Source organism: Loxodonta africana, chromosome X (genome assembly GCF_030014295.1).
Source record: "Loxodonta africana isolate mLoxAfr1 chromosome X, mLoxAfr1.hap2, whole genome shotgun sequence".
Classification (NCBI taxonomy): Eukaryota; Metazoa; Chordata; class Mammalia; order Proboscidea; family Elephantidae; genus Loxodonta; species Loxodonta africana.
In genome coordinates this window covers 157,690,972-157,707,701 of record NC_087369.1, presented here as the reverse complement: position 1 = coordinate 157,707,701, position 16,730 = coordinate 157,690,972, and the positions used below count along the sequence as shown (strand labels likewise).

Sequence of the window (16,730 nt, the reverse complement as noted above, 5' to 3'; positions counted from 1 at the left end):
CAGCCTTGTTGGGGTGAGATGGAATCTGATTGCAGTTTTGATCTGCATTTCTCTAATGGCTAAATGGCTAATGGTGATGAGCATTTCCTCAGGTATCTGTTAGCTACCTCAGTGTCTTCTTTAGTGACGTACCCGTTCATATCTTTTGCCCATTCTTTAATTGGGTTATTGTCTTTTTGCAGTTGAGTTTTTGCAGTATCATATAGATTTTAGAGATCAGGCGCGGATCGGAAATGTCATAGCTGAAAAGTTTTTCCCCAACTGTAGGTAGTCTTTTTACTCTCTTGGTGAACTCTTCGGACGAGCATAGGTGTTTGATTTTTAGGAGCTCCCGGTTATCTACTTTCTCTTCTGCATTGTTAATAATGTTTCGTAAACTGTTTATGCCATGTATTAGGGCTCCTAACGTTGTCCCTATTTTTTCTTCCATGATCTTTATTGTTTTTTAGATTTTATGTTTAGGTCTTTGATCCATTTTGAATTCGTTTTTGTGCATGGTATGAGGTATGGGTCTTGTTTCATTTTTTTGCAGGTGGATATCCAGTTATGCCAGCACCATTTGTTAAAGAGACTGTCATTTACCCCATTTAACTGACATTGGGCCTTTGTCAAATATCAGCTGGTCATATGTGGATGGATTTATGTCTGGATTCTCAATTCTGTTCCATTGGTCTATGTATCTATCTGTTGTTGTACCAGTACCAGGCTGCTTTGACTACTATGAAAGTATAATAACCAAAAAACCCATAAAATCAGGTAGTGTGAGGCCTCCCACTTTGTTCTTCTTTTTCAGTAATGCTTTACTTATCCGGGGCCTCTTTCCCTTCCATATGAAGTTGGTGATTTGTTTCTCCATCTCATTAAAGAATTTCATTGGAATTTGGATTGGAATTGCATTGTATCTACAGATTGCTTTTGGTAGAATAGACATTTTCACAATGTTAAGTTGTTCTATCCATGAGTAATGTATGTTTTTCCACTTATGTAGGTCTCTTGGTTTCTTGTAGTACTGTTTTGTAGTTTTCTTTGTATAAGTCTTTTACATCTCTGTTAAGATTTATTCCAAAATATTTTATCTTCTTGGGGGCTACTGTAAATGGTACTGATTTGGTGATTTCCTCTTCGATGTTCTTTTTGTTGGTGTAGAGGAATCCAACTGATTTTTGTGTGTTTATCTTGTATCCCGATACTCTGGTGAATTCTTCTATTAGTTTCAGTAGTTTTCGTGAGGATTCTTTAGGGTTTTCTGTGTATAAGGTCATGTCATCAGCGAATAGAGATACTTTTATTTCTTCTTTGCCACTCTGGATGCTCTTTATTTCTTCATCTAGCCTAATTGCTCTGGCTAGGACCTCCAGCACAATATTGAATGAGAGTGGTGATAAAGGGCATCCTTATCTGGTTCCCAATCTCAGGGGGAATGTTTTCAGACTCTCTGCATTTAGGATGATGTTGGGTATTGGCTTTGTATTTTTTTTTCCAGTGCCCTTTATTGTGTTGAGGAATTTTCTTTCTCTTCCGATTTTGCTGAGAGTTTTTATCATGAATGGGTGTTGAACTTTGTCAAATGCCTTTTCTGTATCAATTGATAAAATCATGTGATTCTTGTCTTTTGTTTTATTTATATGATGTATTACATTAATTGTTTTTCTAATGTTGAACCGTCCCTGCATCTGACCGACTGACCCGTTGCCATCCAGTCGATTCCGACTCATAGAGACCCTATAGGACAGGGTAGACCTGCCCCATAGAGTTTCCAAGGAGTGCCTGGTGGATTCAAACCACTTACTTTTTGGCTAGCAGCTGTAGCACTAAACCACTACAGCACCAGGGTTTCCCTGCATACCTGGTATGAATCCCACTTGGTCATGGTGAATTATTTTTTTGATATATCGTTGAATTCAATTGGCTAGAATTTTGTTGAGAGTTTTTGCATCTAAGTTCATGAGGGATATAGTCCTATAATTTTCTTTTTTTGTGGTGGCTTTACCTGGTTTTAGTATCAGGGATATGCTGGCTTCGTAGAATGAGTTTTGGAGTATTCCATCCCTTTCTATGCTCTGAAATACCCTTACTAGAAGTGGTGTTAACTCTTCTCTGAAAGTTTGGTACAACTCTGCAGTGAAGCCATCTAGGACAGGGGTTTTCTTTATTGGGAGTTTTTTGATTACCTTTTCAATCTCTTCTTTTGTTATGGGTCTATTTAGTTGTTCTACCTCCGTTTGTGTTAGTTTACGTAGGTTGTGTGTTTCTAGGAATTCATCCATTTCTTCTAGGTTTTCAAATTTCTTACAGTACAATTTTTCGTAGTAATCTGATATCATTCTTTTAATTTCAATTGGGTCTGTTATATCACCCATCTCATTTCTTATTCGGGTTATTTGCTTCCTCTCCTGTTCTTGTTTTGTCAGTTTGGCCAGTGGTTTATCAATTTTGTTGAGTTTTTCAAAGAACCAGCTTTTGGTCTTGTTAATTCTTTCAGTTATTTTTCTGTTTTCTATTTCATTTAGTTCTGCTCTAATTTTTATTATTTGCTTTCTTCTGGTGCCTGAGGATTTCTTTTGTTGCTCTCTGTTCAAGTTGTGGGGATAATTCTTTAATTTTGACCCTTTCTTCTTCTTGTATGTGTGCATTTATTGACATAAATTGACCTCTGAGTACTGCTTTCGCTGTGTCCCAAAGGTTCTGATAGGAAGTGTTTTCATTCTTATTGGATTCTATGAATTTCTTTATTCCATCCTTAATGTCTTCTATAACCCAGTCTTTTTTGAGCAGGGTATTGTTCAGTTTGCAAGTGTTTGAATTCTTTTCCCTGCTTTGTCTGTTACTGATTTCCACTTTTATGGCCTTATGGTCAGAGAAGATGCTTTGTAATACGTGAATGTTTTGGATTCTGCTGAGGCTTGCTTTATGACCTAATATGTGATCTATTCTAGAGAATGTTCCATGTGCACGAGAAAAGAAAGTATACTTCGTTGCTGTTGGGTGAAGTGTTCTGTATATGTCTACGAGGTCAAGTTGGTTGATTGTGGCATTTAGATTTTCCATGTCTTTTTTGAGCTTCTTTCTGGATGTCCTGTCCTTCACCGAAAGTGGTGTGTTGAAGTCTCCTGCTATAATTGTGGAGCTGTGTCACTTTCCAGTGCTGTTAGAGTTTGTTTTACGTATCCTGCAGCCCTGTCATTGGGTGCATAAATATGTAATATGGTTATATCCTCCTGGTATATTGTCCCTTTAATCATTATATACTGTCCTTCCTTATGCTTTGTGGTGGATTTAACTTTAAAGTCTATTTTGCCAGAAATTAATATTGCCACTCCTGCTCTTTTTTGATTGTTCTTTGCTTGATGTATTTTTTTCCATCCTTTGAATTTTAGTTTGTTTGTGTCTCTAAGTCTAAGGTGTGTCTCTTCTAGGCAGCATGTAGACAGATCATGTTTTTTAATCCATTCTGCCACTCTCTGTCTCTTTATTGGTGCATTTAGTCCATTTACATTCAGCGTAATTATGGATAGGTATGAATTTAGTGCCATCATTTTGGTGTCTTTTCTTGTGTGTTGTTGACAGTTTCTTTTTCCCACTTAATTTTTTGTGCTGAATAGTTTATCTTTATATATTGTCTTTTCCTTTTATTCATTGTTGTTGATTTTGTTTCTGCTGAGTCTCTGTTTTTTTTCTTGTATTTTATTTTGATATGTAGGATAGTTTGTCTCCTTTGTGGTTGCCTTAATATTCACCCCTATTTTTCTTCGATTTAAACCTAACTTTTATTTCTTTATATCACCTTATCTTCCTCTCCATATAGAGATTATTACATTTCTTAGCCCTTCTTTATTGTTTTAATGTTGTCTTTCTTTACATAATAACATCGCTGGTTCCCTGTTTTGAGCGTTTTTTTATCTTGATTTATTTTTGTGATTTCCATGTCTGGGCTGACTTCTGATTGCTCTGCCCAGTGTTCTAGTCTTGGGTTGATACCTGATATTATTGATTTTCTAACCAAAGAACTCCCTTTAGTATTTCTTGTAGTTTTGGTTTGGTGTTTATGAATTCCCTAAACTTCTGTTTATCTGGAAATGTCCTAATTTCACCTTCATATTTAAGAAACAGTTTTGCTCGATATATGATTCTTGGCTGGCAGTTTTTTCCTGCAATTCTTTATATAAGTCATCCCATTGCTTTCTTGCCTGCATGGTTTCTGCCAAGTAGTCTGAGCTTATTCTTATTGACTCTCCTTTGTAGGTGACTTTTCGTTTATCCCTAGCTGCCCTTAAAATTCTCTCTTTATTTTTGGTTTTGGCAAGTTTGATTATAATTTGTCTTGGTGACTTTCTTTTAACATCTTCCTTATGTGGAGTTCGATGGGCATCTTGGATAGATATCTTCTCATCTTTCATGATGTCAGGGAAGTTTTCTGCCAACCAGTCTTCAACAATTCTCTCTGTATTTTCTGTTATCCCTCCCTGTTCTGGTACTCCAGTCACTAATAGGTTACTTCTCTTGATAGAGTCCCACATGATTCTTAAGGTTTCTTCATTTTTTTTAATTCTTTTATCTGATTTTTCTTCAAATATATTGGTGCCAAGTACTTTATCTTCAAGTTCACCAATTCTGCCTTCCACTTGCTCAGTTCTGCTCCTCTGACTTTCTAGTGAGTTGTCTAATTCTGTAATTTTATTGTTAATCTTCTGAATTTCTTATTGCTGTCTGCCCATGGATTTTTTCCAGCTTATTAAATTTTTCATTATGTTCCTGAATAACCTTTTTTAACTTCTTCAACTGCTTTATCTGTGTGTTCCTTGGCTTGTTCTGCATATTGCCTCATTTCCTTCCTGATGTCTTGAAGGGTTCTGTATAGTAATCTTTTGTATTCTGCATCCGGTAATTCCAGGAATGCACTTTCATCTGGAAGATCCCTTGATTCTTTGTTCTGAGAGCTTGTTGCGGCAATCATGGTCTGTTTCTTTATGTATTTTGATGTTGACTGTTGTCTCCAGGCCATCTGTAAGTTATTGTATTAATTTACTTTAGTTTTATTTATTTTAGCTTTGTATTAATTTATTTTATTTTGCTTACTGTATCCTTATCGTAGCTTCTTGCTTTGTTTTGTTTTGATATGCCCAAATGGGTTGCTTGAGTGAGCTAACTTGATTATTTTCACCTTTGGAGCTCTGACGTTCTGTCCCCAGATGGCTAGAGCTGTTATCAGGTGTATCAGTCTAGGACTCCATTCACTTTTTTTTGTATGAATTCAGCTCAGGTGTCCAGGAAGCTGGTCATCAGGTGTGTGGTACAGATTCTGTCCTACGGTCTTAGAGGGGTAGGGGTGATTGGTGTAGGTACTGATGTCTGGTTGCAGGAGGGGGTCACGTTCTGAACAAGGCAGGGGTCTGAGAATCATCCCCGAAGTGACTCTGAGGAAAGTGCATCCCTCTTCTCTAGAACGTACAGGTGGGTGGGTTCTGCAGACAGACCACGGCACCCAATGTTTTTGGTTGTAAGGACTTAGAGGTACCAGTTATCCTTGGAACCGTATTGCAGGTGGCTGGGTGAGCTGAGTGGAGCCACCAGTCCTTAGGCGCCTGATGTGGGTAGGTGAGGACCCTGTTTAATAGGGAAAGCAGTGTCAAACATGAAATACCCACCACTCCACTGCACAGCTGAAATGGTTGGAGTCTGCCAACAAGGGCCTATTCTGAAATAGGCCCATACAGGTCCGTGCAGGGGGGAAAGGTGCTCAATGTCCACGGACTGTTTATGCCTGGACAGGAGCCGCTTCTGTCTGGAGTTCCCCAGGTTAGTGGAGCTGCAAATTATCTTTTCCCCCAACTGCAAATTTATTCCTTCTCCAAGGCTGGGACGATGGCCCTAGGTGCTCAGCAGGGCCTATTTCAGGCTGAAGGAAATCAACAGCTGCAGAAGCCGGCTTGGGGGCAGGGGGTGCAGTAAAATATATGGAATTATTTAGGTTTTGCCGAGAGTGCTGTTCTTCTCTGGTCCTGGAGGTTTGAGTAGGCTGTGTGGTTGGCTGCTTCTCCCTGAGGAAACTGCAGCCGAACAGTGGTACCAGCCCACCACAGCCGCTCCAGAGAATGGTGCCTTAGGGCTCCTGGCAATTCAGGTCTTGCAATTCCTCTCTGCTTCCAAACCATCTCTTCCTCCCCCTGCCGCTCAGTTCGTTTTCTACGTTTGTCTTTGATGTTCAGGGCTCCTAGTTTGTCATAAATATGCTAATTTCACTTGTTTTTTCTGGTCTTTGTTGTAAGAGGGCTTGCCGGAAGCATCTGTCTATTCTGTCATTTTGGCCCCGCCTCCAGTCTCTTGCTATTTAATGGAGTGGAATAGTCTAACTTGATCAGACTACCTTCTGGAAGGATCGTAATGGATAGACAGTGAATAGAATTAATTATTCAGTTTTTGTAGATCTAACCCACAAACCTGTTACAGTCAAGTTGATTCTGATTCATGGTAACCCCATGTGTTACAGAGTAGAACTATGCTCCACAGGCCTTTCTTCCATGGTAGATCACCTCCTACTATACTGAAACAGTGATATCTATAGAATAAAGCGAAACAGAGATATTCTGAGGTGAGGGCAAAATCTTCTCATTCTATCAAGACAAAAACTCATAATTTAGTTGCTTTTACATATTTTTAAGCAGCCAAATTCTCCTTTCAAATGAAATCCAATATACAAAGCAAGGAAACTGGATGTGACTGTTTTTGACCCCTTCCCAGTTGGACTCCCACCTCTACCCTTTACTTTAGCCTATGAAGCAGCCATAGAAAAGACAGCCAGAAAGCATTGCTGTAACATTTCTCTAACATTTCTCCTGAGTAATAGAGATTCTCTCATCTGCTGAATGATACTATGAATGCTTTTCAGGGAAATGTCCACCTTGTGGAGACAAGTCCAGGTTATATTCTCAAGTCAGCAGCTCTTTTGAGATGTCAACAGTGTATCACATCATTTTCTTCTATTTTATAAGATTTTTATTTTTTGTTCCTTCAAATGACTTGTAGGCATTTTTATAATATCTAAAATTGTGTAAAAACATACATGGTTATGTAGCTTTATCTAAGGGTGCTTGTTTTGGGGTTTTTTTTTTTCTTAAATGTAGGTTCTCTAGCATTTTGTTATATGTCCCTTTGTTTCATAGGTTCAGAAGGAGAGTGGAAATCTAAGGAAGTGGGTAATGTTTATGTAAAAAACCAAAATCCAAACCCATTGCCGTCAAGTTGATTCCGACGCATAGAGACCCTGTAGGAATGCTTTTATGAAAATAATAATATGGTTTGTTTGGTTGCTTTATCCAGAGACTCTTCAGACTTCACTGAGAATATTGATGAATCAGCTGGATCCCTGTTACTGGAAAATAAAGGCAATATTCAGGTTTCAGAAATGACACATTTTGGAACCATAAGCGAAGGAGAAAGTAAAACCATGAGGATCTGGATTGAGTAAGTTTACCACTGTAAAGTTTTAAGTAGAATTACATTAAGGGTTTTTTAAACTATAGTTGAACAATTTATGCACAAATAAGTTTACTTCGCTCATTTTTTTCCTTTATCTAAATCCTTTCATTTTTTATCCCATAATTGCCTTTTCCCCTATATTCATAAAAATATTTCAGATTGCCATTCATTAGTTAGAGGTCTTTGCTTTATGCCCCTGCTTTATGGCAACTGAATATATTAGAATTAGAAATATTGTCTGTGTTCATGATTAAATCTCATTATTCAGGAATAAAGGAGAATCTCCTCGAACCTTAGTCAGATGCCAGTTTGTTGGCTGGGAAAAAACTAAACAATTCAGTTTGCAATTGCCTGATGAAGGCCAAAAGCACCCAGGGGTACCTCATGTTCCTGACAATCCTGGGGAGAAGAAATTTTCAAAGAGAAATGTTAATGAATTAGATAGTGACAGAAAAGCAGAGAACCCTCAGACATTGGACAGGAGTTTGGCGGACAACAGAGAATCCTCTCCAGGTATGCATTTAAACTGCTAGCATGGAATTTACACCTGTAAACCCATATAAGACTTTAGTTTGTTTTCTTAAACAGGACATCTCGTCAGAACTCCTGGTCTTCGTGTGTGTGTGTGTGTGTGTGTGTGTGTTGGGTGGTAGGGGTGGGGGGTCAAAGAGGAACAACAGTGGGCCAGTCACGCTATCCTTGTTCTTCATGCTCTGTACTATTTTTGAAGACCCCATTACTCCTGCTCTCTCCTCCTAACATTTTCAAGGGAAACTTAAATAGTTTGGCCTTGACCCATACCAGGAACTCCTTCTGATTTTGGCACTTTCTCAAGAGTGCTTCTAATTTGGGGAAAAGCTATGAAGGCATGTTCCAGGTTGTAGCCATGTTGCCATTGTTTCTTCTCCCTCAATAACTTGGAAGATTTTTGTAGTTTTACCCTGTTCCTACTTCTTATTGGCACTTTTTTATTGTACTTTAGATGAAGGTTTATAGAGCAAATTAGTTTCTCATGAAACAATTAATACGCATATTGTTTTGTGACATTGGTTGCCATGTCTTAATGTCCATTACCAGCTTTCCTGTCTCATCCTGCCTTCTCGTCCTTGCCCCTGGCCTGGTTTGCCCGTTCAGTCTCATTTTGTTTTATGGGTCTGTCTAATCTTTGGCTGAAGGGTGAACCTCAGGAATGACTTCAGTAGTGAGTTAAAGGGTGTCCGGGGGACATGCTCTCAGTATTTCTCCAGCCTCTGTCAGACCAGTAAGTCTGGTCTTTTTTTGTGAGTTAGAATTTTGTTCCACATTTTTCTCCACTTCTTATTAGCATTTTTAAATAGGCTACCATCTAATGCTCTAGGGTGGTGTTTGTTTTTGTATCTGGGTACGTGTATATATGCCACTCCCAAACCAAACCCACTGCTGTTGAGTCGATTCTGACTCACAGCAACCCTATAGGACAGAGTAGAACTGCCCCATAGCGTTTCCAAGGAGCGCCTGGTGGATTCAAACTGCCAACCTCTTGGTTAGCAGCTGTAGCATTTAACCACTATACCACCAGGGTTTCCTGTGTATATGTATGTGTGGATATTTATGTATGAATGTTTATTTCCACTGTTGAAAACCATTTGGTGTAATTTTGGATTTAAACTTTATTGGATTAGATGAATGTACCTCGCAAAGAGAAAATAGACAAAAACAAAAGACTGTATCCAGGAATCAGATTACAGATTCTAATCTCAGTGGATATGGACTAATTCCTCCAGGTGGAAAAATCTTCGTTATGGTAACCTGTAATGCAAGGTATGTGAATTGGGTTTGGAGTGAGTTTACTTTGGCGACATGTATGCTTTTTTCTTTTTAAATTTTATCTGTGATACTTTTAGGCTATATATTATTAAGAGTATTCACAGACTATTTTGATGTGACAAAATTATGTAAAAAAGCTTTGGTCTAGATAATCCCTTACATATTTGGCCAGCATGAATTTTATCTACTTGAAGCAATGGATACTCAAAACTTTTACAATTTGTAACCCTACTCTGTTCATTCCCAGCAGCAGATTTAAGTTCCTACTTTACAAAGAACATAAACATTCAGATATGAGCTCCCTACATTTCTTTCATCCCTTCTGCTCTAGAAATTGTTTATCTCTTTTCATGTTTACCTTCTTTCTTATGTTTTTGTAGCTCATTGGTGACTGACTCATTTCTGAGACCTTTTTCCCATCCACATAGCCTTCCAGCCATCCAATCATCAACCACTTAACCAAGAGACAGATAAGCAGGCCATTAAGGTGCAGTGTGATAAGGGTTGTGATTAGGGAAGCATACAACATGGGATCAGGGCATCTACGCCCTCCTTTGTGATCCCACAATACCTTCTCCATATTTTTGTCATGGCACTGTGAATTCCTTGAACACAGGGGTGGTATACTATGTGCATTTAATCACTGATATTGTATGAGTATCTGGTTGGGAAACATGAATGAGCTTATATAGAGTGAGAGGAAGGGAAGCCCGAAAATGCAGATAGGAGACATTTGGAGCAAGGTTCCAACAGAGCAGCAGAGAAAACTTTTCTCACATATCTTGCAATTTTCACTCAATCTGCTAAAAGCCAGGCCTTGAGGTGAGCATAGGTCTTGTCTTCCAGGGGCTCATAGGCAGGCAGGGAAGACAGACGGGTAAACCAGTAGTTCCAGTAGATCTCGGGGTGAGGGCAAAGAAGGCATATTGTATCTGATTATTGGGGAATTCACATAATAGGTAAATGATATTTTTAAAAATGTTAAGGACAACATAAAGACATATTTCTTGAGATAAGCAAAAAAGAAATGTAGATAATTGTATATACAGTATGTTCATAGTTAAAACAAAAGCAAAAAAATTGGTAAAAGTAAAGTCAGCCATTTTGTGTGTTTTTCATCATGCTGCACAATTCTAATTTAGACTTGGGGTATACTGAAACTTTTTCATGTTGTTTCTAAGTTTATGAATTATAAAAAAGACAACTTTAGGTGCTTAATTTTATCTTGGAAAAATATTCATTGCTTATTTAAGAAAGTCCTTTTTTTTTTTTTGCCCTTTAAAATGAATGATCAAATGCTGCTCATGATCACTGTTAGTTATGTGACTTTTCCTATATGCTGCTAAGTGAAATTATATTGACTCTTTGTCTATTTTATTTATAATTAAATAAATTATAACTTATTTATAATTAGATTTTATTCCTTTGCTTTTCCAAGAACTCCTGGCCATTGCAAAGATCTCCTTTTGCTTTTTTTTTCTGATTTCACAATTGGGCGGTACATTGAGGTAAATGTAGTAAGTGCTCAGGAGTCACTCATAGCTGCCACAGAACCATATTCTCAGGAATGGTCTGAAAGTTCTCAAGCGCCACATCCCTCAAGATCTGTTGTACCCGGGACCAGACTGAGAAGGTAATGTAATTAAAATAAGATAGTAATGAGTATATCATTCTTGGTATGTGATCTGTTTGCTTGGCTGTTTTCTCTGTTATAAAGAAACTGACATGCTAAACATTTGCCCCTTTACCTATTATCTACCACACTCCTGGGGAGTCAGGTGAGGGTTTGAGTCTCTTTCTGTTATTTTTCACTTTTTCCCATTGTATATTCACTGACGTATAATTCATTAAGTGTACATATCTGCCAGGCACTGTGCTAGGGATTTGATCTTAAACTAGGGAGAGTAAGACAGACTTATGAGCCAGTTGTTACAGCAGTGTGAAGAGCCTACGGTTCACATGGGCCTTGGATTCCACCAGGTTAACTCATCCTGTCACACATCACAGTACGAGACTCGCACGAGTGTTGGTATCTGGTATCTCTAGGGACTAGAAGGATAAGATTTGACCTTTGCCTCATCTCTTGCCATACCCCTTCATGTACCATACAGTCAACCAGTCTCCTATGAGGGAAGGAATTATCTCTTAGTCATATTTGTATGCCGTCTGACATAGTGCCTGGCACAAGCAAGGACTCAACAAATGCTACATACATGAGATGCAAAACTGCTTTGTCTTTAGTGATCAGACTTAGTGATCACTTATGGGGCCTTGGTGGTGCACTGTGTAAGAGCTCGTCTGCTAACCAAAAGGTCAGCAGTCTGAATCCACCAGCCACTCCTTGGAAACCCTATGGGGCAGTTCTACTCTGTCCTCTAGGGTCGCTATGAGTCACAATCAAGTGTATGGCAGCGGGTTTGTTTGTTTGTTTGTTTAATGGTTCCTTGAAGGTTATTTGAAGGTACGTTTACCCATTAAGCATGAAAATAAATTAATTTACTCATTAAGAATGAAATTAAAATAAGTTTTTTTTCTTAAGTTTGGTGCCCAAATTGGAGAACACAACCTGATCTGAAGGGATGTAAGTGTATCTGTAGACTGTATTTATCCCATTTAGTGTGAGACTATCCATGCATTAGCTGCATTAATATTGGTGGGTAGTGCCCCAGGCCCCACTGAGGGTGTTATGTGCTATTTGTTAAAATTGGAAAATTCTGAATGCCATAACACATTTTCCCTAGTGATTTGGATGAGAGCTTCTGGACCTGTACTCGGTTCCAGGCTGGAGGAAAAATCCACTGTCAGAAAGGGGCAGATTGTATTGTGGTTTAGAATCAAGCTTTGCAGTTCAAATTACAGTGCTTCCTCTAGTTAGCAGTGTGACCTTGAGTGAATTTCTTTTTAACTTCCCTGAACCTCAACTTGAGGAAAAATGTAAGAAAATAATTGTTCCTATTCCATATGGTATTTGTGATGATGAGATGAGATAAAATATGTAAAATACTTTATGTCATTTGTGGCAGAGTAAGCACTCAATAAATACTAATAATCTCTGTTACCATTAAAGGGCCTAGTCAGTAGAACCTAGAAAAAGGTATCAAGAAACTCACATTGCCTTGCAAGGTAGTGGAGGGCCAAAGGCTGTTGTGAATTAGCTTTTAAGAACTGCCTTGTTTTTGCTTTAGTGGTACATTAAGCAACTTCCTAGTTTTCATTTGACTTACATAAAAATCAGCAACCACAAGAATTTTATTCCTCATGTCTGTTATTTCTCTTTGAATATTGTTATGGATCAAATTGTGTCCCCCAAAAATGTGTGTCAATTTGGCTAGGCCACATTTCCCAGTATTTTGTGATTGTCCACCATTTTGTCACTATGAGGCGGAATGGACTCCACAGCAATGGGTTTGGTTTTTGGTGATTTTCCTATGTGTTGTAAATCCTACCTCTATGATGTTAATGAGGCAGGATTAGAGGCAGTTATGTTAATGAGACAGGACTCAGTCTACAAGATTAGGTTGTATCTTGAGTCAATCTTTTGAAATATAAAAGAGAGAAGCAAGCAGAGAGACAGGCGGACCTCATACCACCAAGAAAGTAGTACCAGGAGTAGAGAGTGTCCTTTGGACCTGGGGTCCCTGCACAGAGAAGCTCCTAGACCAGGGGAAGATTGATGACAAGGATCTTCCTCCAGAGCCATCTGAGAAGAAAGCCTTCCCCTGGAGCTGGCACCCTGAATTCAGATTTTTAGCCTCCTAGACTCTTTTTTAGACTATGGGAGAATAAATTTCTTTTTGTTAAAGCCATCTACTTGTGGTATTTCTGTTATATCAGCTCTAGATAACTAAGACAAATATTAATACATTATCAGTGTATAGGAACTTCTCTGAAAGAAGAGATATCTGCTTCCTGCCAATCCATTTTGTGAACCCACGTATCTGACCCTGGTTTCCTCAGAGTATACATAAAACACAGAATTTCTGGATCTACCAAGCCAAGATTCTGGACTTTAGTGATCTAACCATGGTGGCAATCCAACCATGCTACTGACCTTAGTGGGCCCTGATCTTTCAACCATCCAGCACCGGTCAACAGCATCTCTCAGTTTTTGCCCCCTCCTTCTAAAAATATATTCATTCATTCACTGCTTTTTATTTTTATTGAACTAAATAAAGCTGGACAATGAAAAAGGAAGACCGAAGAATTGATGCCTTTGAATCGTGGTGTTGGCGAAGAATATTGAACATACCATGGACTGCCAAAAGAACAAACAAATCTGTCTTAGAAAAAGTACAATCAGAATGTTCCTTAGAAGCAAGGATGGTGAGACTGCGTCTTACATACTTTGGACATGTTGTCAGGAGGGATCAGTTCTTGGAGAAGGACATCACACTTGGCAAAGTACAGGGTCAGCAGAAAAGAGGAAGACCCTCAACGAGGTGGATTGACACAGTGGCTCCAACAATGGGCTCAAGCATAACAATGATTTTGAGGATGGCACAGGACTGGGCAGTGTTTTGTTCTGTTGTTCATAGGGTCGCTGTGAGTTGGAACCAACTCGATGGCACCTAACAACAACAAATATTTATTGAGCACTCTTTTTATGCAAGGACCTGAGTTGGCCATCTTAAACCATAAGGAATCACACATGCTTCACGGAATAATTGCGTTGTTTGTATCTTTTAAGGGCCACATGGTAGGGTCGGATATTCAGCCAGCTAACCAAATGTGTGTGGAACAACCATCCTTATTCACCTTTACTTATTCATATTGCACCCACTGCTTTTCATATTTGCTTCCTTTATGCCACCTAACTTAATACTTTACCACAAACTTACGTGGTTGATATCTACATTTTACCCCATTTTTCAGGTAAATAGGTTCAGAGAGTTTAAGTAGATATTTCTGGTGCTATTAAGTGGTAGAATTGGGGTGTGTCCCATCTGTTCCTGATTGCAAAGCCTTTTCTGTATTCAGTTTTCTTATTCACAGTTGGGGTAAAAGAACCCAGCTCTCTCCATTGTCTCTCGAGCATGAGAGGATAATTTATGGCATAAGGGGATTGGCAAAAACCACTTTCCCCTCATTCTCAGTCAGAGATAAACTAGAAGGAAGAGCGAGAAAGGAATAAGTGAGGAAATGTAATTCACCTTTCTTCATGATACTTGATTTAGATGTAGACCATCTCTAACTCTGGACCACTGCAAGTGGTGTTTCTCAGATCTCACTCTGACTTTTTTTTTTACTCCCTTTTCTTTCCCATCCTTTCTTCTCTCAATTTTTAAAAATTTTTCTGTAATTCCCATTGATATGTTAGATGTGCCTATAGTAGCTAGTGGTGCCCTTTATCCTGCTTGTGACAGAAGTGTTACAGATTTCTGCCACAGTCCTTTCTAGGCATGGCCCAGAATCGTGTGTTTAATACTGTAAACCCTGCCAGAGAAATGCAGGCTGACAAAAAATGGGAAGATAGGGTCCAAGCAGAGCAAACTTTAGTAAATGTTCTTGTTTGCACGTGTATATAATTTATGTATGTGTGTATATAATTTCTGATCTTTATCCATCAGTATTAAAAATACTGTCTTAACAACTTAGTTAATTAGCAGCTTGAAGACAGTTGTTTTCAAACTCATGGTTCTATGAGGTGCCTTGAAGATCCAGCCCCTCTCTCTCTATTGCAACCAGAATAGCCCTGCCTTTTTATGTAGTTTTTAAGTATCAAGTAAGACCTTGTTTGAAATATTTTTGCCAAAGCTAAAACAGTAGTTTGAACACTACTGACTCAGGCCAGCAGCTAGTACATATATCAGTTACTTTTTGGTGAGTGAATAAAACGTGGCTCTTTTTAAAGTAAGAAAAACATGCTCAAGTTAAAATGTCTGGTATAAAAGACTTATTCCTGGCAATTCATAATTGCTTTGAACTTTTGTTTCTTAAAGGTATTCAAGACGAGCACTTCCAAATTTCCTTCCATATTATCCCATCCCAGAAGCACTTAGAACGTGTGTGGAACAAAACATTGACATATTAAATTTTCAACCACTTCTTGCAGAGGTAAGAAAAGTTGTGTCTGTGATTGTGTATGAAATATTTGGCTTTTCCTTTTAGGTTTCGTTTTTTGATCTGTCGAAAGTAATGATGTCTCCCTTCTCAGATACAGGCCTTATTCTGATTCATTTTTACGATAGCTGGGAATTTCAGGAAGGTGAGAGATACAAACTGTCAAAAGTTTATTGTCCCTTTATGCTGTTGAAATTATGCACTCAGATATAATTCACATTACTCTAGTCTACAGCCGTGCCAGGAGGTGGGTATCGTCAATGATCCTAATAGTTCACTTTACCTGGTCTTTTGGGTGCTGATGATACTTTGTCTTCAGCCAAGCCTCTCTCAGCTAGTGTAGGAAGCCATGTGAGCTTTGTTGAGGTATAATTTACATACCATTAAATCCATCCATTTTAGGTGTATAATTCACTGATTTTTAGTAAATTTGCAGAGTCGTGCACTCCTTATTGCAGTCCCATTTGAGAACATTTCCATCATCCAAAAAAGACCCCTCATGGCCATTTGCGGTCAATCTCCATTCCTACCCCTAGCTCCGGGCAGCCAGTAATGTGTTTTCTGTATAGATTTGCCATTTCTGGATGTTTTGCTTAAGAGGAATCATAAAATACATAGTCTTTTGCATGTGGCTTCTTTTACTTAGTGTAAAGAATTTGAAGTTTATACATGTTGTAGCATACAGCCATTGTTTGTTCATCTTTATTTTATATCCCATTTATTCATTTACCAGTTGATGGGCTATTGGGTGGTTTCCACTCTTGGGCTATTATAAATGATGCTGCTATAAATACTCATGTACAAATATTTGTGTACATCTATTTTCATTTCTCTTGAGGAGTTGAATTGCTAGACTGCAGGGTAAATTTATGTTTAGCTTTTGAAAAGGCTGTCAAACTTTTTTCCAAAGTAGGTGTACCATTCTATATTCCCACCAGCAATGTATAAGGGTTACAGTTTTTCCACATCCTGAATGAACAGTTGGTATTGTCTTTTTTATTGTAGCCATTCTAATGTGTGTGAAGTGGGCCTGTAAAAGCCACGCTCTGCCCCTTTCTGAATAAGCTCAGGCAACCAGAATAAACAAAAGAATAGGGACAGTGGGGCACAGGGACCTGTGATAGTAGAAAAAGGCATGGATGGTCTTTAAAGGTAGGGGGTAAAACCTGCCAGTTTGAGGAGTGTGAGGCGCTTTCCAAATACAAGGCAGAGCCGTCATATTCCTACTGTTCCTGGGACCAATGAATTATAGCATAATAAAATAAAAAAAAACCTATTGCCGTAGAGGTGATTCTGACTCATAGCGACCCTGAAGGACAGAGTAGAACTGCCCCATAGGGTTTCCGAGGAGTGCCTGGTGGATTCGAACTGTCAACCTTTTTGTTGAC

The 16,730-nt window shown here is 38.6% G+C and overlaps 1 protein-coding gene across 1 annotated transcript in view; it reads left to right on the top strand.

The window, feature by feature from the left end:
• Positions 1–16,730, top strand: part of LOC100666873 (RNA helicase Mov10l1) — a 64,676-nt gene that overhangs the window by 14,799 nt on the left and 33,147 nt on the right. Inside the window, exons 6-10 of the mRNA XM_064278482.1 lie at positions 7,318–7,461; positions 7,745–7,989; positions 9,138–9,276; positions 10,721–10,915; positions 15,222–15,336. Of these exons, the coding sequence (XP_064134552.1) occupies positions 7,318–7,461; positions 7,745–7,989; positions 9,138–9,276; positions 10,721–10,915; positions 15,222–15,336 (838 nt within the window). The remainder of the gene's footprint in view (positions 1–7,317; positions 7,462–7,744; positions 7,990–9,137; positions 9,277–10,720; positions 10,916–15,221; positions 15,337–16,730) is intronic.